Consider the following 23,185-nt stretch of genomic DNA (forward strand, 5'->3'; position numbering starts at 1 on the left):
TGCCTTGTTTATTGCCGAAGTACCTTCGATTGGTCCGAAACATGTCGGTACCTACACCGACTGAACTTGAGGTAAACCGGTACAAAAATTATATAGTTGATAATGTTTCACGAATGTTTGGATAACTTAAATTAGAGAAGAAAGAAAGAAGTATGAGATTTACAAAGTCAAGATCAGATATTATTCTACAATACTCTTGACACTACGTACATTAACATAAACGATTTTTTTTTGTAGATTTTTGCATTTGAGTTTCAATTTTACACAATATAGAGCTATAATAATTAGTTATATTACATTTAGAATTCCATTATACTTATAAGCATCAGTCGCTTTTTAATTCTAATTATAGCTGGATCACTCTGGGGAACAAATAAACGTCCTAGATCCACACTACAAAACTTGGCTCCGAATTCTTGATTTGTGTTAGCTTATGCTGAGGAGCAGTTCCAAAATGGCCCTAATTCTTCACTAGATAAATTAGCAGGTTGCCAATTACCCTATTTTTTGTGTACAAATTAATCATAGATTGCGCGGTTGTGAATAGAGTTGAATCCCGCGTGTCCATATTTTTTGGCTTGAATAACAATTTGAAATAACGACAGTGTCAAACACCTTAAAGGTAGTCGGTTCTCTTTTGAGTTATAATTTCATTATTTTGTTATAGTGACAATAATTATTTTATAAATATTTATACACACAAACTAGGTGTAATTCAGAATAATTTTATTCCCATGAAGTTTAAAGTCGATTAATCTAGTAGACCGTATTTCTTTATTATAGTTTGGTAACTGTAGGATAAAATGATGCCGATGCCATAGCGTGGAACTTGGACGAATAATGCAAGGGAACAACACACATGTAATAAGTACAATATTTAATTGTGAACACTGTACACTGAGCAAAATCATTCCAATTTTAGTAAAGATAAGGGCGGACAGTTCCAAGGGTAAGGATAAAATTCCCCAGTCGATGATCCATTAGAGGACTATTAACTTGTATATTATGGCAACATTCTGTAACAACTCGTGTTATAAACAATGTATTTTGTACGTCCGATAACACATTTTCTCAAATTTCTGGTACCAAAAATAGAGACGAATATACTGAACACGTCTAGCTAGATGTATAAAATATATAGGTATCAATGAACAACAACAAGGAAAGGTACTCGAGAAGTGTACAAATATTTCTCGCACCCTTAAGGTACAACTACAACAATAATACTTTATAGAAGGCGTCAACATACCACACGAAACATCCCACACCATTCAGTTCCTAAACTAACTAATACACTGATATCCTCACAGCACAAGTTTAAATACCGTAATCGAAGCTTTCAAATTCGGAAAATCTCGAATCTTGTTTCTGAATCCGCTGTTGGCAAGCTTCAATATAGTCTTCTTGAATCCTGTACATGCCAGAATTAGCTTGGTACATCAAGGTCTCTAGAATTCGTTCGTTCTTGATAGCCTTCGTTGGGAGAACAACCTTTATAAGTTCCTGCGGCGAAATCCTGTATAGTTTGAGATCTCGGGCTAGTCTGTCCATAGTGCATTTAAAATCATTTTTCATTTCAGTCTTGTTTGCAGAGTTCGATTTAACTTTGTTTCGGGCCCACATGAGCATCGCTTCGAATTTCCTAACTTCCGGCACTTCGAGATTTCTAGACATTATCAGTTGCACCATTGATTCGGATATAGTAAGAAATTCTGGAGTTTGAAACAATGCATACGCTCGCTGTTCTGTGTACGTCATAATCATATTTATAAGTTCTGTGCCCGATGTGTATCGCCAGTAGTAATTCTCCAGTGAAATGAGCATGGTACACACCTGTTAAATAAATCATATTAATATTCAAAAAGTAACAGTTTTTTATGCTCATTAATAATTTCCATAGTAACAAAGTCTTGATTATATTACCGTATTTGCTAAGACATAACATAAAAGGCATTTATTTTCTCAAAATTGATTCCTTTAGAGAAATAAATGGCAAACTCGCACAGTATTCTTTTTTTACACCCTTTTTAGTAAAAATATACATATAATAAACACTGTGCCTAATTAATATCTTTTGTTTATTGATATCAGTGGTGTTCAGTTTCGTAAAAATTGAATTCTCATTAATAATCTAAGTCCTATACTTTGTTTTCGAAGCGGTAGTACTATCTAGTATATTAGAAATTACATCAAAAAGAATTCTAAAGGAATGAATTTTGAGAAAATAAATGCCTTTATGCCTTTACTATAGTCTAGCAATACGTTTTAATTTAAAGGTACCTTTTGTCTTATCGACCTGATCGGCATTTTATATCAGTTTGGTTTTACACGAAAGAAAGTTTCGTTTGAGAACCTCACTGTGGAGGAACCTCAGGTGGTGAGGATAATATTTCAGTTTATGGCTTGTGATGTAATGCAACGCTCCCTGTGACCGCATTTATCGCGGATTGTTTTGATGGGCTATGCCAGCTGATTTCGGGCAGTTAGCATGCCACTACACTCTACCAAATGGAATACTATCTTCAACATCAATTGGATGTTTTGCGTTCAACCACAACGCGGTTCTCAGACAAATTGACCTACCTACCTGTATATTACAGGGAGTATCAATTCCACTATTTAGATGTCTGGAATTCGCGTTAAGCCAGAGACCTTGGCTCTCACTGTTTCTTCCTGAATTCTTTTATTAAGAAAAAGGAGGGCTGACAAGCGTAGAGGTCCCCTTGGATCACTTGCTTGCAATACAATAGGAATCACAGAAGCGTCGCTGGTCTTTTAGGTGCGTATACGCCTTTGCAGTTCCAGTTGCGGCTGCAGTATTATCGAGGCACCTTCAAGAATATAGACCCTGATTTGAAAGGTTTACAATACACCTCCTAACCTGTGCTATTGCTGAAAGCGGCTGGTTCTTCTTATTTACCAAGGAACCACTTTCAATTCCTCACTCTAATCTATACTAAAAAATAGAGAGCCATTTTTGAATACTATTGAAACCTATCGGAATAATTCTTCTACCATAAGATGCAGCGAGTATCGGAGAAGGTTTTGTTATAGTATAGTTTTTTGGTGATTACTTATTCCGAAGCTATATTTTTTTTTACAAAGAATTACCTTTATATGTTTACAATACAAATAATTCAGACAATTACGTACATTTCATTACATTTGACAATTCATATAATGAGCGGGCGCGGAGTACTAAATGTAAATGACAAAACAACGTTTGCCGGGTCAGCACTTGTATAGTATAAATGAATGCAAAGAATATTTAATAATATGACTCACAACTTCTATCCTGAGGAACTGCTTGGCGTGATGGAAGCAAGCCTGCAGCAGCTCAGGTAGGTCGTAATGTTCGGCAGCGCAGATGAGACCGGGGATGGATGCGCACGTGAGTGGACAGCTGCCCGTGTGAAGGTAGTCCAATAGTATCCTGAACGTATCTGGATCGAACTCTATGATAGAAAACTGAAAGAAGACAAAAATATATTAAAGGAAACTCGTTGGAACAAAACACCAATAAAAAAGATCAATAGATCACTATAATGATTAGTCACGAATCAGATGTAATTAATAATTAATGACATACACGAGTTGTATTACACCAGTTAATGACATACACGAGTCGTATTACACCAGTTAATGACATACACTAGTCGTATTACACCAGTTAATAACATACACGACGGACGAACGGAATGGGCGATAACGCTCGCGCTCACAACTATCGCGATGTGGAAGCGTATATTCAAGAGGTAGAGATTCGTCGTTTGGATTGGCCAGCTCAATGTCCTGACCTCAATCCCATAGAGCACATTTGGGATGTTCTAAAAAGAAGAGTGACATCGGTGCGGCCTGCCCCGCAGAACATAAGGGAGCTAAGGAATGAAATTGCTGCGCAGAATAGCATCGATAGCATGCCCGGACGAATACAAGCTGTCATTTTAGCAAGAGGGGGCAACACTCGATGTTAGACTTTTACTTATTATTTTTATGTTAAAAAAACTAAAGTTTTAGCCTGCTTGTTTATTTAATGAACATATACGCATTAAGTATATAGACTCGGGGATTATTTTTCATTAATTCCATCGAAATGTAATGATGATTTTGACAGAAACTACTTTTTTCTTTAATGTATTATGATGATACAAGCTACATAGATTTACGAAATAATCTGAAGATGCCAGTGAAACAGGTTATTACCTAGGTGCCCGTGTTTTTTGCAAATGAGAAATTTCGTTTGTAAATAGATATTATAAATTTTCCTGTTAGTCATTAAATATGATAAACAATGTACCACAGAACAACCGAAAAATGTGTTCCGTTTTACTTTTGCCACAAAATATTACGGTTGGGCAACCTAGTCTTCGATGCTATTTAGTTGTGCTATGCACTGAACGTAGTGTTTAAATTCTCTTTGTTATGCACGCACTAATAATATATATTGTTTATGGTAGGAGAATAAACCAGAGTTATATATTTTTAGGTACTCGTATGTTTTATTTTATGTTATTACCTCAGTCTGTGCCAGTTTGGCTCGGTCCACTTTCTGAGCGTCAGCACACACGGACAGTCTTGGTACTGCTAGGGCTGCGTTCTTTTCTTTCTCCTTTTCTTTGCTTTCTTTATCTGAGAAAAAACGGCTGACGTTAATAATAACAGAAACATTTATAATTATCAGGATAATTTAAGGTCCGGTTCCATGTAACAGAAAAACACATGTATTTTATTTGGCTTTATCTGCAGCTCATCATGAATTGTAGAAATATTTTTTCTCTTCCTTGACACATATATAATTTGATGGTACATGTTTATCAAATCGTTCAATCCAAACATCATCGACAAAGAAATGGACAAAAATCGTGTTTATTTTTTTCTAATTATACATTTTTGCGTGGCTGGCTTCTAAATACTTTACCAGATATCTACAAAACTAAAACAAATGTAATTTTTTCCTAAAGCTATTGTGTGTTGTATATATTATAAATATCGTTACAAACACCATTTTGTAAAGTTCCGAACTAACTGTAAATATAGATAGGCTATTGAACTGAGTATAATGTTTCTTGCCACAATACAACTACGCTCAATTTTTCTGATGTGCTGATTAATAATAAAAAATTGTATAAGTGTGAATTATAAAGAATTTTTTAATTTTAATGAACTTACTTGAACAATCCTGGGAGCTGGTCCATTTCTTTTTATCGTCCGCATTGAGCTGTGAGTGCTGCTTCCGTATGGAGCGACCCCAACCAGCTGTGATGGTGCCCAGGCGGGAAAACGCTCGTTTCACCATCGGTGAGCTGGGTACGCTTTTAGGTCTACAAGAAGCAGAAATGTATAGCATTCAGTACAATCAAATATCTTATTTGTATCAAATATTGGCACCAATCAAGTATATTTATTATATTTTTGCACATTTATCCCTGTCTACGACTACGCTTATTTGATTCAGAATCAAGGACCAGATTCCGACATTTTGCTCACAATTTCTTTTTATAAAAGTTATCTGCCTAACAGTTGTAGCCACAGATTATGTGCACCAAAATATAAAATATGGTTTTCTGGAATATGTACCATGTATGTTTATGCATCAGTATTTGTAGGAATGATTAGTGGATGAATGTGTTTAGTTCCAAAATGAGTTGTTTGTATGTAACACTTTCAATTATAGTCATTATAAGTTATTGGACAAGACATAAGCTTTCAACAATATGCTTGTGGAGTAAATATCTATATATCTTACTAACTTACACACAAACCTCGGAATGAGGCAAAAAATTACGCTCAATTTTGTATCTGGGGTACGTTAAATATGATGTAACGCTATGTCGAGATATCTGCGTGTCCGTAAGGAAACACTAGGCCGGCTGCGTCGTCTCTAGGTGGTGCTAGACGGCGTATAAATTGGAGTGGACTCCCCTGATGTTACCACAAAAAAAGCTAAAAGTCCACATTAACCGTGGAGCGGGGTGCCGTGGTGTTGCTGCCTTGTTTGTCCTCGGATATGCGCGACCTCTCCAGAATACGACAGGCGGCCTGACAATGCTCGGGAACGGATTCTCCGACTTTGGTAGACCCAGCACCTTCCTGGGGTAAAATCTCTTTAAGGACCGCTGCCATAATCTGGTGGAGTGAAACTAACCTATATGAAAGATAAGGGCACTAGGCCTTCTACCTCACGCCGGTATTTTGTGCGAATATGGTAATTAACCCGGACTACTCTGGCCTGACTGTGCCGACGTCATAAGACGTTAGCGTGACCCTCCCACTTCGCCCAAAAGCCCTTAGTCACCTCATACGCCCCGAGAAGCATAGGGCATGATAACATTGTGGGAGCACTATAGAAGGTACTAACCTTCTACAATGCCCCTCATTTTATGGAAGTAATACACAAAATGGGTGGAATGCACAAGCTCAAATGGAGAGTGAAACCACACCACAATAATATTATTTTGAACAAACTTAATATTCGTTATTGGAGTTGTTTTTGGGTATTAAAAACCAAAGTTCACATTAATTAATTTTACATTTAGTGTATTACTTCATCGTGTGGATATCTTATTAATTATTTTCACATACCTTGGTGACTCAATGTCGGGCACTTGTAAGAAGTTGCTGCTTTTCTGCTTGCCGGGTGTGGGTGACATCAGCGTAGGCGCTGGTCGAGCTAACAGCTCAGCCACTGGTACCTGCGGGGAACCGAACCCGCTCTGGATACCGTACAGCATCTCTTGAAACACTCTGCAAATACCATTAAATGCTTTCACCTGTCTTTGTCTCGGAAGTTATTATTTACCAACGGGTGAATAATACATGGAATATAAAATAAATATAACTTTAACAAATAAATTGAAAATATCAATTTTTCAAATTGAATGCTAAATTGTAACTGGCTTGTGTTTTTTATTCGTCAAAACATTCAAAAGCCAAACTAACTGAAATCTGTCACATATAAATCTTAAAATCGTGATCTCTGAAAATGCTCTGCTCAGAATGGCAAAAGAACAACTTTGAGAGACTAAGCCATCTAATATGTTCCGTGATTGGTAAGTTATGAAAAAGAGTACGTAACATTTGTATGGTCTCACCTACTCCTCACGCCCAGTATTGCTCTTACACCAATAAACCTGGTCTTCTGCTTGGACGACCCCACAAGGAACACGACGTCGAACAACTGCGCGTTCTGCGCTATGTTCAGCTCGTTGTTGAGGAACACCCTGGTGAAGTCCTTAGCGAGCTGGTCATAGTCTTCGAATTGGTCCCTCACAGAATCTAGCAGTGGGGAGGATGGTCGCATGTGGCCAATTGGTCGCCATGAACCTAGAATTGGAAATAACCGGCTGCATTTATTCATCAAATTAATGTATCGTTTTAAAACGCTGTAAGTCTTGCATTTAGATCATTTATACGTCTAGATTGACTATGACAGGTGTAAAAATGTCGAATAAAACATACAAATCACGAGTGTAAAACGTAGCTTGTCACGCACACTAGGGTAATAAACCTGGCTTGTTTTCATAGATTGTCTAGCAGCAAGAGGTTCTTTCCAGACGTATAAATTATCTAAGCTGTAAGTCTTTTTATTTCTCACATGTTGCAAGAAGGCATAGAGATGGATAGCGGAGCTAAAGAAGTGCCATTTCACAATCAACATTACGGATAGTGCAAAGAATGACTGACAGAAGATGAAATGGTCACTCATGTAGTTCTAGAATGCGCAAGAGTGGCTAAAGAAGAAAAACCCTCGAAAGTACGTCTGCGAACAGCTTACGAAGGTTCTGATCTTCTAGAAGGAGCTGACCAGTCGTGCACGCACAATGGACCCAATTAAGGGACTCATTTATGCATTTTGTCTATAGAGTCACATTGATGCGTCATTTCTATTATCATCGCTACAAATTGCTTCAAAGCTGCATATTAAATTCAGTCCATCTCATAGATGTTGCCTTAAATTTCACCTTTCGCAGTGTCGCGGCAGTCATTTGCTCGAAATTAAATAATATCATACATATTATGAACTATACTACTAGAGGTCCCGGCTTCGAATCCCGGTAGGTGCAAAAATTTATGTGGTGAATCTGGATGTTTGTTTCTGAGTCATGGATGTTTATAAGTATTTATGTATGTATTGTTTTAAATATATCGTTGTTTTGCAAACCATATTACTGGTAATTCATAGTTTGGGGCATAATGTGATGTTCATGTAGAAGTGTGTCAATAGTTTTATCATGTTACCAGTGGGAGGCTCCTTTGCACAGGATGCCGGCTAATTATGGGTACCACAACGGCGCCTATTTCTGCCGTGAAGCAGTAATGTGAAAGCATTACTGTGTTTCGGTCTGAAGGGCACCGTAGCTAGTGAAATTACTGGGCAAATGAGACTTAACCTTGTCTCAAGGTGACGAGCGCAGTTGTAGTGCTGCTCAGAATTTTTGGGTTTTTTCAAGAATCCTGAGCGGCACTGCATTGTAATGGACAGGGCGCATCAATTACTATCAGCTGCCGTCGTGTTCGTCTCGTCCCATATTTTCATTAAAAAAATGTCATGGAGAGCATTTTAAAATAATCTAAAATTGGAGTATTATTGCAAAAGCTGTCTAATTTTGAAATTCAAAGTTGCAGCTCTCCCATAGAAAAACATGAGTGTACATTCCAATTGAAACTAATATAAGTATACCTCTTCTATAAGGTTTCGGTATCTGTCCAGTCTCGGCGTGGTTCTGCAAGTTGGCCACGATGTCTTCTAACATCTGACTGCGGGTTCGCTCCTGCATTCTGGCGAACTTTGGCGCTGAGTACGACGCCCGTTCACCATTCACGATCTTTGTCAACAGCCATTCTCTGCAATTATTTATATCGACACTGTACTTTATACTGTTATGTGTTATTATTATGTTCCTTAAATAGATAAGTGTATTGAAAATTGAAAAAAAAAAAATTAAACATATTTATTTCAGTAACAAAAATGGTACAAACATAATAGTGGATGTGACCTTCTTCTAAGTGAGACACACCTGTGCCAGAAGGCCACGCTCTTCCATATCAATTAAAATTAACAGTACCAAACACTAGGGATCACAAATTAAGTCTAAAAATATAATGTAACAAAAGAAAAATATTATACAAACAGGATATCTGTGTGTTTGTGTTTGTGTGTGTGTGTGTGTATGTGTGAGTATGTGTGTGTGTGTTAGTTTAGGTGTGCGTGTGTGTGGTGTGTGTCATTGTTACTTTTCGTAAAACACTACTTATTGTACTATCAAGAAGGTATACCTAAAATTAACTCCGTGTAGTTAAATAGCTTTTCCATTTCCACATAATTCATGGATTTCAACCAAGTGCTTAAACTTCGTATTACTACCAGATTTAATTTATATATATATATTTTTATTATTTTCATTGCCAATGTTTATGGTATCAGTAGTCTTGGGGGATTGGATATCTATTTTAATGAATAAATATTTAATCCTCGGAGTCTGTTTCGGTGTCTAGAGAATACCAGTATTGAGAAGTAAATAAAGAAATAAATTCCCAACATAGTGCTGACTATACACCATTTAGGTTCTTTGATGTCCATATTGTTATTAGTTATAATTTCTGTACACTTTTTGAAACAAATAAACATTTTAATTATTATTACTATTAGTAATCTTTGGATTCAAATTTAAATATTTTCATTCAAAATAGGATTTAAAACCACTTATTGAACGTCAAAAACTACTATCAATTCGAAATTGTATGCCTCAGACCTGAGAAGAAACTCAGCGGGCTTTTTTTAACTAAAATATGGTAATAATAACATTTTCAATTTAATAGCCTAAGGGTGTTCACTCCATTACCAGTCTATGGAATCATTAAAAAAATAATTTGTGTTATAATAACCACATAAACTCTCTCAACTCAACCAAAAGGGTTGTTATGTATATTAAAAAAATAATACTTTGTCGGTCTAAACTCGTCAAATCAAAACAGAATAGAAGATGTCTATAATGATTGGAAAGAGCTTAAAAAAGTGATACCCATAAAACACTATATGACAGAGTGAAGCAGTGCCGGGAAAAGAATGGGGTATGTGAGCGTGAACGATGGAGTTAGTTTTTTTTTACAATTATTCTGTATTACAGTTTTTAGCTTGAAGGTTTCGTCGTATCTGTTCGGAAATATAGGAGCTGCTGACTGATTCACAAAGTAGCCGTGCCAGCTAAAAGTTTCATTAAAATCTCGCACTTTTGGAAAGCCACATCAATGAATTACGGGTTGATTTCAGTATTATGACGTAGTTACCAGTGATTAAATAGAGCGCGCTGCCGGTGTACGACCGAGAAATTCCCGTGGTAAATATTCGATAAATCAGTATTGACTATTAAACTTTTTTTTAACGTTTAAATAAACAATATATGTATTGTATATATACATACATTTATTAATATATATAAATTACGTGACACGTTGTTCGGTTTTAATTGAGGATTACTTCATGGAGTGCAGTTTAGTCCAACTTGAGAGATAGGATAGTTTTTATTTCGATTTGGGACCAATAATTATTTTTATTTCCAATATTTGTTTTGCATGGACATATTTTCTATGAGAAAATTTATTGACGCACGGTTTGACAGTTCTGCTGTGAAACAATTCCACTATAACAACAAGGACCATATTTTACGAAATATTTCTTGATGTTTTGAAATATTATTGACAATTCATAAAAAATTGTATTTTATTTATTATTTACAGAACAACGTCTGTCGAGTCAGCTAGTATATATCTTAATATATATAAATCTCGTGTCACAATGTTTGTCCTCAATGGACTCCTACGCTAATGAACGGATTTTAATGGTGATTACTTCATGGAGTGCAGTTTGGTCCAACTTGAGAGATAGGGTAGTTTTATTTCGATTTGGGACCCATAAATATTTTTATTTTCAATATTTGTTTTGTATGGACATAATATTTTCTATGAGAGAATTTAGTGACGCACGGTTTGACAGTTCCGCTGTGAAACAATTTCATTCTAACAACAGGGAGCATATTTACGAAATAATTTTTGATGTTTTGAAATATAAAACAGTTGTTTTTTTACTATCTACAGAACAACGTCTGTCGGGGCAGCTAGTATATATATATATATAAATTACGTGTCACGTTGTTTGTCCGCGATGGACTCCTAAACTAATGAATGGATTTAAATGGGGATTACTTCATGGAGTGCAGTTTAGTCCAACTTAAGAGATAGGATAGTTTTTAAGTCGATTTGGGACCCATAATTATTTTTATTTCCAATATTTGTTTTGTATGGACATAATTATTGACACACGGTTTGACAGTTCTGCTGTGAAACAATTTCATTATAACCATAGGCAGCATATTTTAATTCCTATAAACAGTTTTTATATTTACAGCTAGTATATATATATATTTGGCATAATTACTAATTACTTAATATGTATATGTGGTAATAGTAACATAATTTTGAAACAATATATAAAAAACAGTTTCTAAAAAACAAATTGTAAGTTCAAAGAAAAAGGAGAGGGCAGATAGATTTGAACGAACGAACAAGAAAATGACAGTTTGCAAATGTAAATGATACGGCGCCCTTCTGAAACACAATAATGCTTACACATTACTTCTTCACGGCAGAAATAGGCGCTGTTGTGGTACCCATAACCTAGCCGGCATCCTGTGCATAGGAGCCTCCCACTTTTATTTTTGTTTTAATGATAGTGCTAAATATTACCTCTTTGGCGACTCTTTTAACAGATGATACTTTTAACAGGTCGATGACAAGAACAACCCCAAAAATTTAATTAAGTAGTACTGGGATATATAAAATTTACAGGTATGACGACCATAGTGATTTATAAATAAATAATGTCTGTAACCGGAAGTGTGCCTGCGGATGATTAACCACATTTTCAATGTTGCCTGGTTTCCAACTCGTTCATATTCAGCCACCGTTTGTTTCTCGCATCACCAGACGTACATTTTAAATTTATAATAAGTTGGCCAATAATGGAAAACAAATTTCAAATATATATGAAAAATAATATGGCAACCTATATCAACTATGAATCAGCAAAAATACAAATGTTTTTTTAACTTATCTAGTGAATCGGAAACATATCGTTAACTTTGGAATTATATACTGACTAGGACTATAAAAATATCAACAAACATTTGAAATGAACAGATTTAACATTCAAAGAGAAATTACACACGACACGTCAAAAATTAGAATATCTCTCTCTCCAAAATCATGGAGAGCATGATTAACCACCAGCTCTTGGTATACTAAGAGGTTCACTTAGAGATTAACGACTGACAGTACGGCTTTCGTCATGGTCGGTCGGCAGGCGATCATCTGGTATACCTAACACAAAGATGGGAGGCGGCTATCGAAAGCAAGGGGGAAGGCCTGATAGTTAGCCTGGATATAGCGAAGGTCTTTGATCGTGTATGATACATGGCGCTCCTCTTAAAACTTCCATTATTTGTGCATCCCGAGAACTTATGCAAGTGGACTTCCAGCTTCCTCACTGGGCGCAGCATACAGGTCGTTGTCGACGGTTATTGCTCGAACCCGAAGCACGTGAACGCTGGAGTGCGCCAAGGCTGTGTGCTATCACCCACGCTGTTTCTTCTGCATATCACTGATATATTGGAAATCTCCAACATACATTGCTATGCAGACGACAGCACTGGTGATGCCGTATACACGGGCCATGCAGGTCTCTCTCGTGAAATCGTCGACCAGTGCCGGGAGAAACTTGTGTCTTCTATCGAGTCCTCTCTTGAGAAGGTCGCGGAATAAGGTAAATTGAACCTTGTCCAATTTAACCCCCCGAAGACTCAAACTTGCGCGTTTACCACTAAAAATACCCCATTTGTCATATCACCGCTCTTCGACAACACTTCCCTAAATGCCTCGCCTAGTATCGGAATACTGGGTCTCATCTCGAGCGATTGCAAATTCCGTGGCCATCTGGAAGGCAAAGCCAAATTGGCTTCGAAGAAGCTGGGCGTCATTGATGTAGCACGGCAATACTTCCAGCCGGCTCACATTCTAGCGCTCTACAAAGCGCAGGTCCCGCCACACATGGAGTATAGTTGTCTTCTCTGGTCTGGCGCACCCCAGTATCAGCTCGATCCATTTTACCGTATTCAACGCAGAGTAGCTCGAATTGTCGGGGACCCAGTGCTCTGTGAACGGCTGGATCACTTGGCGTTGCGTAGAGACGTCGATTCTATCACATTTATCATGGGGAGTCGCTTGATAACATTACAGTAGCATTACAGTATCCATTTTATTACAGTAGCTATACGACAACATTAAAACCTACAATAAAATTTAAAACTCTAGGTACAATTCAGAAAAATATTTCAACATAACAGTTGGTACTCGAGTATTACTATGTGTAGCACAATGATTTTTTTTACTGGCTCATCATAAGAGGATTTTTCCCTCGATGCCAGATTATGGTTACTTTCTACCTGTATACTATCTAGAAGTAATAAGAAAAGAAACAAAAAAGCAAAAATAGAAATGTGATAACTAAAATGAAGATAACTATTATTATTGCTAAGTAGTAAAGTGCACTATTTATTTTTTGAAAATCACTTTTATTATAAATTGATTAGAAGCTAGTCTATCTTCTTTCTATATGTATATACTACCACCATTCGATGCGAAATTTATCCTAGATGGTTTATGGCTACTTATTTTTATTGTATTTATAATAAGATGAATACAATTGATTTTATTTCCTTTTAAAATTCGCCCAGCGAAGCGCGCGTGAACGGCTAGTTAAATATAAAAATGATTATAGTGTCCGCTTGTAGTAAAAGAAGATAGTTAAATACTCACCGGAACATTGGGCCCTTGTCAAACACACTCTGCTCCCACAGGTAGGGCTTGTAGGCCCCGACCTCGTCTCGCGTGACCACTGACACTTCGTACCTGGTCGGCCGCCGTTTAATCTTCGCCGATACTCGTACTGTAAGTAAGCACAGCGATTTATTTTTTATTTTATGAAAATAAGGGACGAGACGAGCAGTGTTGTGTGTCTTCTACCGCATTTATCACGGGGAGTGTTCCGAAAGCTGTTTAACCTGATTCCTGCCGCCGAATTCCACCTTCGCACGACACGCCACAAGTTAGGATTTCATCCCCACCATTTGGATGTGTGGCGGTCCTCCACAGTGCGGTTTTCAAGGAGCTTTCTCCCTCGTACTACAAAGCTATGGAATGAGCTTCCTTGTGCGGTGTTTCCGGGACAATACGACATGGGTACCTTCAAAAAAAGCGCGTACACCTTCCTTAAAGGCCGGCAACGCTCTTGTGATTTCTCTGGTGTTGCAAGAGAATGTGGGCGGCGGTGATCACTTAACACCAGGCGACCCGTACGCTCGTTTGTCGTACTATTCCATAAAAAAAAAGACGTTAGAATCTTTAATAGAGAAGTTAAAGCATGGGTGTAGATAAAGATAAATTACAAGTTACCCAATATAAACGTATGCAGAAAATGGCTTTTTATACACGCGGGCGAGAACGCCGTGTTGTCTGCTTCTAGGAACACGACACAGACGATATCGTTGCCGATATGTCGCTTCCTCTGCAACTTCTGTGGGTCGTGTCTCTCGTAGGGCAGTAGGGTCGACACGTGGAACATTATTTCAATACTTCTCCAGTTCGTGTACACGGAATATAGACCGGTCAAATCATGGACAGTGTCGAGACCCCCTTTGTATTTATCGAAACCTGTAAAGAAAATACTTTATTTTTCTTTTCGGTTAAATTGACTAAGAGATTTTTTTTATGCCAATACAAATTCAACTGATGATATGAAATTGATACACCCTGCCCATTACACTGCAGTGCCGCTCAGGATTCTTGAAAAACCCAAAAACTCTGAGCGGCACTACAATTGCGCTCGTCACCCTTCGACAAACGATGTTAAGTTTCATATGCCCAGTAATTACAGCTACGGCGCCCTTCAGACCGAAACACAGTTATGCTTACACATTACTGTGTAAGCATAACTGTGTAGTGGTACCGATAATCTAGCCGGCATCCTGTGCAAAGGAGCCTGTCACTGCTGATACTTCTGCCAAGTTGAAACTTCTAAGACCTTAGTGCTCGACCGACGGTTTGCCCTAACGTCGGTCAAGCATAGCTATATCAAAGACATATTTTTGTTTCTCATCACACAAATAAAAAAATTATCAAAATAAAGTTAAACAAAGGAATTTAAGCGTATAAATTTACAAAGTTTCATCAACACCTAAAAATAAAACATAGCAATATTGCTTAAAGTATGTAGTATTTATGAAATTATATAATAGGTACAATCAAGAATGATGCGAAAATGGGCACCGCTCCGCGTATACTCTAAAAAGTGTTACAGCGTTGGTTTTCTGCGTAGCCCATTACTAGACAACTCACGTTGTGGTTTAGAAACGTTTGAATATTTTTAGATACACAAATAAAACTGAAAACAAAATTTTATGATCGATACGGGACTCAAACCCGCGACATCTCGCGTTCTGTGCGAACGCTCTTTCCAACTGAGCCAATTCATAACCCGAGAGTTGAACAAAGCATACAAGATTTTATCAACGATACGTCACTCTTATTTGTGTAATTAATCCCAGTGAGGGTTATCACTTTAAAAACATAACAAATTGTTTATTTTTAGATACTTACTCCTGTGAGAAGCACATATTTAAAACTGAAAACCTACACAAATAACTTAAACATAGAAAATATAACATTGAACACTAAAGAAATAAAATTTACCAATATAAAAAGTTACAAAATACGCAAAATTGACACAAAAGAAATAACAAACAATGAAAACATATAATCGCGTTCAGTCCACCACTGTGCAATTGCTACGCGCGTACATCATCACTACGTAGTCGGGCTGACTACGAATGACTGATATTACTGAATCATCGGTCCGCTGAGTGCCGCTGATGCGCTTTATGGCGTTAAATTAGTACCTTCGATGCGACGCCGACCGACTAACCGTACGCGCATTCGTAACATTGTAATCAAAAATCTTAAATAAATTGTGTTCACTTCGAATATATTGTGTAAATTTCACCTTCAATTTGACGCTTTATAATTTATAATTTAAAAATAACGATTTCAATTACGTAATCGTTTACGTAAGTAGTACGCACATTTTAAGGAGGTTAAATATGGATTCATTTTTCTTTGCTATTGTACACGTGCACTAAATACACCGTGGTCAGTGCATACGGGTACCGTCGGTCGAGATAAAATCTGGCCTTAGCAATACGTTCTTTTAAAAACGTACTTTGAAATTTCCAGCAACAGCGCACCTGGTCACAAAGCTACCTTCGATTGGCTACAAGTTAATGCTCCGGACTTTATAACAGCTAGCCTTCGCCCACCCCAGATATGAACCCGTTTAAGTTTCATATACATACAAAAAAACTATATACTATACTGTGTTATATCTATAATATAGATATAAACAACATAGTTCGGCTAAGCGTATGCTAAGACGCAGGTAACGCATTTCAGGACAGTACAGATTTAGCAGGGCAGGGCAGGCGAGACACACATAGGCCACGAGCGTATGATGCGACGCAGCAAGACAAGACAGCGATATCTAGCCTGTCTTTTTAATAGTCTGGATAATTAGTACAATACAAACAAGATGCACAACGCACTTATTCAATTTAATGAACTGATCTAATTATTTTTTAAATTAATTATTTAGCTGGAAAAAACATTTGCACAAAGGTGAATTAGCGGCAAAAACGTGCTCGCATCGCATCTGTGTTGGCGGTACAACGAGACGCAGAGCAGGACAGAGGCATGTCTACGCCGTACATGTTTGCGCCGTAACGTTGGTAGCTCTTAGTATGTATGTGCATATTCTGTTATAAAATATGCTCCGCCCTGCGCTGCTTGGACCTGCGTCGTCTGCGTATCAGCATACGCTTAGCCTTGCTCGTGGGCACGGAATCCAAACCTTAATAGGGTAGTCTTATAAACGTAAAAGTTGACAAACACTAACCTTTGAGCCGTACTTTTTCCCCTAAAACCTGCAAAAACTCATCGAATAAGGGAGAGTTCTCATTATTGTCCAGTATTTCTTCTTCCGTGTATTGATTTTCCTTAACGTAAATAACTCCAACTTTCAATTCTGATTTTATGAATACCTGAAAAATTTAATCATAATTAGATACTTCAATTGATAAAATTATCAAATTTAAAAATTATAACAAAATATATAAAAACCGAACAAGTTCGTATTCTTTCGCATTCGTGCTCGATTTATAGGGAATACAGACTTCTTATATGTGGTAGGCCACATAGTGACTCAAAAACGTTTGATTTTACAGAAGTAAGAATAATATAAAAGGAATCAAAGTTTAAAATCAATGCAACAAAATCAAGTAAAATGCATTAATGCCATATCAAAATAAATCATAATTACCAAAACGTGATTTAAACAATAATTATTGTACCTCCATTATCCAACTTCAAACGTAAATTGCTCCTAAAATTTGTCAAAATATTTGGATACAGTCCACCAAATTTGATTTAATTATAAATCAATTAAATTTCCTTCTCCGGCTCGATCATAACAACATTGAAGTACTTTGCAACTTGTGTACAAGTTGAGCAAATTATGAAAGCCCTTTCATTAAGCTCTTATACAATAAAGCAATAATTTAAGTTTTTGGGCCGAGTTAAATTATTTGGTTGACCCTAACTAAGACTTCATAAAATAAATGTGCCTTTTAAATGGGCTAATATTTTCAAACACATAATATTATAAAAATGAAGAATTTTAAGTGCAATATGAGCCCAGTATCGCACTCAATGGGACTCTACTCAGACGAGTCACCCAATTCAAATATCTCGGTCACTATGCTACGGAGGGCCTTAGGGACCAGGTGGACATAGAACGAGAAGAAAGAGCCTTAGCTGTAAGCGCCCGATGTAGCAAGGAAGCAAAAATTATGCTGTTAAAGCCTACTGTCAAACCTTCTACACGCCTGTGGACCAACTACACTCAAAAGGCTGACACGCCGAGGGTGCGGTTTTGTTTTTCTATGATGATGGTTAATGCCATCATAAGGAAAAGCACTTCATCCTGGCAAGGCAGCGTTCGAGCTCAAACAGTATCCTGAATATGATAGCGGGAAAACTGGGTTCGCCAAATTTAGACAAGCTAGCGCTTTGTTAGATAACATAAACAATAGATACTGCATAATTTAAACAAGTTTCGTATAAAGAAGGATCATCCATTTTTTATGATTTTTTTAGATTTACCTACAGATTACATTTCGATTATTACTAATGAATGTAGTAATTTTTTATAACTAAAACATACTTCAAAGTTATTAATTAGTAACAGAATAGTTACTAAAACATTATAGATATATATAATAATACAAATATATATAATACAAAAAAGAATTTTTAAATCGACTGCTACAGACAATTTTTACGGCTGACCGCATTTTGACGGATTGTCGTATTTTACACAGATAAAGTTTTAAAATTAAATAGTCTTACTTTTATAGTCTGTTAAATTATACACCTTTTATGCAATCCTTTACCTTTAATATCAATAAAATACTATTGTTGATAAGTGCTACCTATTGATAGGTTTTAAGTCAGTGCCAAGCCCTAAACAAAATAAAACTTAATATTATAAACAGCTTACTTACTCTATTTATTTAGGTTGTCTGGCCACGCGTATCTGTCGGTGTACAAACATAAAAAAAAATACCGATCGAATTGATAACCTCCTCCTTTTTGAAGTCGGTTAAAAAATAAGCAAGCCTAGTTATGGATTCCTTTAGGGCTTCATATAAAAATTCGATGTTAATGATGTAAATTCATTTTTCATTATTATTGGAATGACAAGAAAACTCGCGGGTAACCTAATATTGAGTCATAGACGATAATTAACGGGCGCCGTTCGATGTTCTCAGGATCGATTGCAGTATGCGTCGCCTCAGCTTGTTTTGAGATATGTTAAATATCAAATTAAATTGTTACTGTTATGGGGAGATAATAAGCTTTCATCCCCTAAACCCCATTTATATTATTTTTATCCCTAAACAATGAATTCAAGCTCTAAAGGTTTATCCATCTTATATGTAATAATTTATATTTATTCAGTTATATTTCTTTTTATGAAATATTTGATATTATTTAAACAAGAGTCAGATATTGGACGCAGCACCTTATAGAGTTTCTTGCGCCGCTTCTTCTCTCTCAGAGCGCCATTTGTTTCCGAAGCGGTAGCAGTATCTAGTATATTAGAAATGACATCGAAACGAATTATAAAGGAATCAATTTTGAGAAAATAAATGCCTTTCATGCCTTTATGCCTTTTTATATACTAAACTATTATGTATTACAGCCATTGTAAAATACGCTAATCGATTGAAAAGCGTGGCCGTAGAGTTTCTTGTAGGTTCTTCTCACGAGCTTTACTTTTCCCGAAAATATAGTAGATTCAGTAATTTAAAAGTAAAATTTATAGTGCCACAAAAGCGCTTAGTTTAAGCCTAATTGAATAAATTTATTTGATATATTTGATTTTTAAAAAAGGCATATTAATTTAATTGTATATTGCCTCTAGTTTATTGATAAGTGTTTATAAAGCAGAATTACTTAATACAACAATCAATTAATATTCAATAATTAGTATTGAAGAGCAATTTAATCTGGCTTAGTGTAGGGCCAAGGGATTTGAATAAACAAAGTAGTTTCCCAATATTAATTAAGACGAAATTAATTTGCTGGCATTTAAAATTAAGTTATTCAGTTACAACATGAAGGATAGGGAAATCAAACACAAAATCGTTTTGCAGCATTGAAATCTACTCTTCCGTCGAGTGCCTCTCAAGAAAGGGTGGAGAATTAAATACTCTCAATAATTTTTGGAATAAATCGAAATTGGGTTTTAAATTGCCTTTTCGAAAGGTTTTACATTAATCATTCTATATTTTTTTCTCAATTCAGATAAAAGTATACTTACAGGACTCAATAAGGCTTCATTAGCACTTGAATTAAATAAGCATTGCCTTAAAACCTAAAGCTTTATAAGGTCGGCAACGCTCTTGTGATTCATCTGGTCTTACAAAAGAGTATGTAAAAATAGAAATGCCACAAAGTATTCCACCCAATGTCTACTAGCCAGAAACTAAAGTAAAATATCGCGTTTGCTGATGTGTTTCGTCCAATCCTTTCCATTCGTCGTGATCGATAGATTCCTTCTGACCTAAGGCCTAGCAGTTATTCTAGACGTAGAGAAGTCCTTCGATCATATACGGGTCAAGGCGTTCCTTTCACAATTTGGGTTTCTCGAAAATATATGCAAGTGAAGCACAAGCTTCGAGTTTTCTATTGAGAAGTTCGCGGAATACAGTAAAATGAAATGTGTTCAATTTAATTCTGGCATCACGCACCAATATGTTGTCAGTTTATGAATTTATATGTACCCAAGTTTAATCAAAGTTTTATGAGGTCGGCAATGCTCTTGTCTCACTGGTGTCATAAAGGAATACGGGTCGCGCTGACGAGTGTCATTAAATCCTGGTACAAGTTGCCTCGAATAACTGAGTAAATCTGCAATGGATCAAAGGACACAGCGATTCCTTGAGAAATAACGCAGCTGTTGAATCAAAAGAAGCTGTACACAATCGAAAGAAGCGATACCTGCACTATCGCCCAAACAGAGACATCGAATTATCAGCCTAAACAGGCACCTGGCACCGAATCCTGGTGGGCATCTTAATGGGTCACACATCACCTTTTCACAATCAGCGTAACGGACAGTCCTAAGGGGAGCGGATGTCTGGCTGAGGAGGAAACGGTCTCTCACTAACGGTAAAAACCTTAGCAAATACGCTCAAAGAAGTCCGCGAACACACCAGGAATGTTCTGACCTTCTGGAAAAAGCTAGGCTGTTTGGACTAACTGGACTTTGGTAAGTGGTTTACTTGATGAAACAGGAGCCCTTTTACTATGGGTGGCGGTGATCATAATATACTGCGGTGATCAGTGAGCCGTGTGTATTGATGGCTTGTTCTCCTCTTCCATTAAAATAATCAGTAACAATACTCACTTTGTAGGCAGTTATCGATGTGAGCTTTTACTATAGGCAACTAGTTTGTACTTTATATACATAGACGATACAGAACATGGGCACTATTTGTTCTTGGCAGTACTGCCACCACACCGTTTTTTGCCTTCATCTAGCATTGCATATGTTCTCCTGTGGTCCGGTTTCAATGGCGTATATGCCGGTGAATTAACAGGCACATAAGACATTCCATCTTTAAAATGGATGCTGTGTTATGTATTGGGGTCATATAGCGGTATGTAACTCCGGTATGCTTTAGCCACATTAAGCAATATGTACATAGAATATTATACTAATCATTATTAAATTATAAAATTATCAGCAAATTAATAGCAATTTTCCAGTAGCCCTATTGAGACGTGTTGATGGTTTTCGATGTATATAACAAATATTATATCAATAAAACTGTCCATTTGTCTGTCCAAGACTAATACAACTGTCTACTCCAAATGTCACGAGGGGCTGCTGAAAACCAGTGTTGTGTTGGTATCTTCTGCACTGACACAACAATATACTGAGTCAGCTCCTTTTAGCAGCGAATCACGCTCACACTGTTATTTTTATAACTTTATTTTAATTTATTATAATCTTGTTATAGTATTTAATTTAGTATTTTAAGGTTTTAATTAATATTGTAAATAGTTGTGTTTTTTTATTGCTAATAAAGTGTTTCTATTCTATTCATTTCTTCTGTCCATGATTGGATAATGTCTACTAGCTTACCATTGTCGTATTTATACATATCTGTCAGTACGTTATGTTTTGTTTTGCAGAAATAATTATGACTGATATTCAACAACACAAATTGTTTCAAAATTATATAATAGTAAATTCATTAGTAATCGTTATAAAGATATAAATTTTAATACATTTGGTAATTTTAAGAAGTATAACTTTTTCTATATTGCTCTTCGAAAATTGTAGATTTGAGATTTAAAAATACTACATGTATTTTGTATAGTAATGTTGTGCCTACCTATTCGTTCAATTCTCAGTGCATAAGTGAATAGATTATATTTATTAATTAATTGTAAGCCTTTATGAATAAATAAATAAATAAACCCTTTTAATTTGGATTTATCTAAACTCATAAACTTACAATAATAGATTGAGGCAACGCTGTGCATACCTAAGCTAGATATATAAGTACTAAAATAAAAAAGACATAATATTAATTGCATATCTAGTTGGTGCCTATGCCTTCTTTTTAATCTATTGTTTCAAAAGAATTCTTTAGCCAAAAATAATAGTATTTAAAAGTTATTATTTGAGAGGTACCTACAAACTAATGTTTATTTTATATTATACTAGCTGACCCAGCAAACGTTGTATTGCCATCATAGTTAACAACTATAGGTTATATACTAACTGTAGGTAGCTAAAATTAAGTTAGTTTTTTACCTCCTCAGAACGTGAGACAGATGAAAAGATTCTAATTAGTTATTCATTTTAAACTATTCATTCAATACACATCAAAGGAGAAACAAAATAGTTATATTTTTTTTTAATTCTGAAAGTTTTCCTATTTATTCACCTTTTAAACCTTCTCTTCTCTACAAATAATTCAAGACCAAAATTAGCCAAATCGGTCCGGCCGTTCTCGAGTTTTAGCGAGATTAACGAACAGCAATTCATTTATATATATATATAGATAGATTATTTACAATATTGACAATCAAATATTTGTATGCCGTCATATTGGCGAATTGTTCTTTGCATCTACCAATTGGAACTGTGTTACCAAGATTCATACAAATAAATTAATTAAATTTCATTATAATTTCATAAAAATTCACGTGAATAGAATGGAAAAATAATATATACTGTGTAAATACTGTCAGGTCATTAGATCTAACGCTTTCAGCGTCGATAATGAGACATAACCCTTGTCTATAAAACGCTGCCAGTCATTAAATGAGGCCGTTTCGTATTTATATACAATATACTTTGTAAGTACTAAAGTAGGTATTACTAGATGCTCGTATAACGTTCATGAAAACTTGTGTCTGTTACTACCGTACTCGGTTAGATTAT

At 36.1% G+C, this 23,185-nt stretch overlaps 1 protein-coding gene across 1 annotated transcript in view; it reads right to left on the reverse strand.

Moving 5' to 3' along the window:
• Nucleotides 1-336: 336 nt before the first annotated feature.
• The window catches only part of LOC126974057 (uncharacterized), a 236,362-nt gene continuing 213,513 nt past the window's right edge, over nt 337-23,185 (reverse strand). Inside the window, exons 11-20 of the mRNA XM_050821441.1 lie at nt 17,057-17,201; nt 14,506-14,763; nt 13,870-13,999; nt 8,681-8,844; nt 7,092-7,323; nt 6,583-6,744; nt 5,170-5,321; nt 4,517-4,629; nt 3,286-3,468; nt 337-1,833 (exon numbers count right to left, since the gene is read on the reverse strand). Of these exons, the coding sequence (XP_050677398.1) occupies nt 1,318-1,833; nt 3,286-3,468; nt 4,517-4,629; nt 5,170-5,321; nt 6,583-6,744; nt 7,092-7,323; nt 8,681-8,844; nt 13,870-13,999; nt 14,506-14,763; nt 17,057-17,201 (2,055 nt within the window). The 3' untranslated portion in view covers nt 337-1,317. The remainder of the gene's footprint in view (nt 1,834-3,285; nt 3,469-4,516; nt 4,630-5,169; nt 5,322-6,582; nt 6,745-7,091; nt 7,324-8,680; nt 8,845-13,869; nt 14,000-14,505; nt 14,764-17,056; nt 17,202-23,185) is intronic.

Source organism: Leptidea sinapis, chromosome 31, assembly GCF_905404315.1.
Source record: "Leptidea sinapis chromosome 31, ilLepSina1.1, whole genome shotgun sequence".
Lineage (NCBI taxonomy): Eukaryota > Metazoa > Arthropoda > Insecta > Lepidoptera > Pieridae > Leptidea > Leptidea sinapis.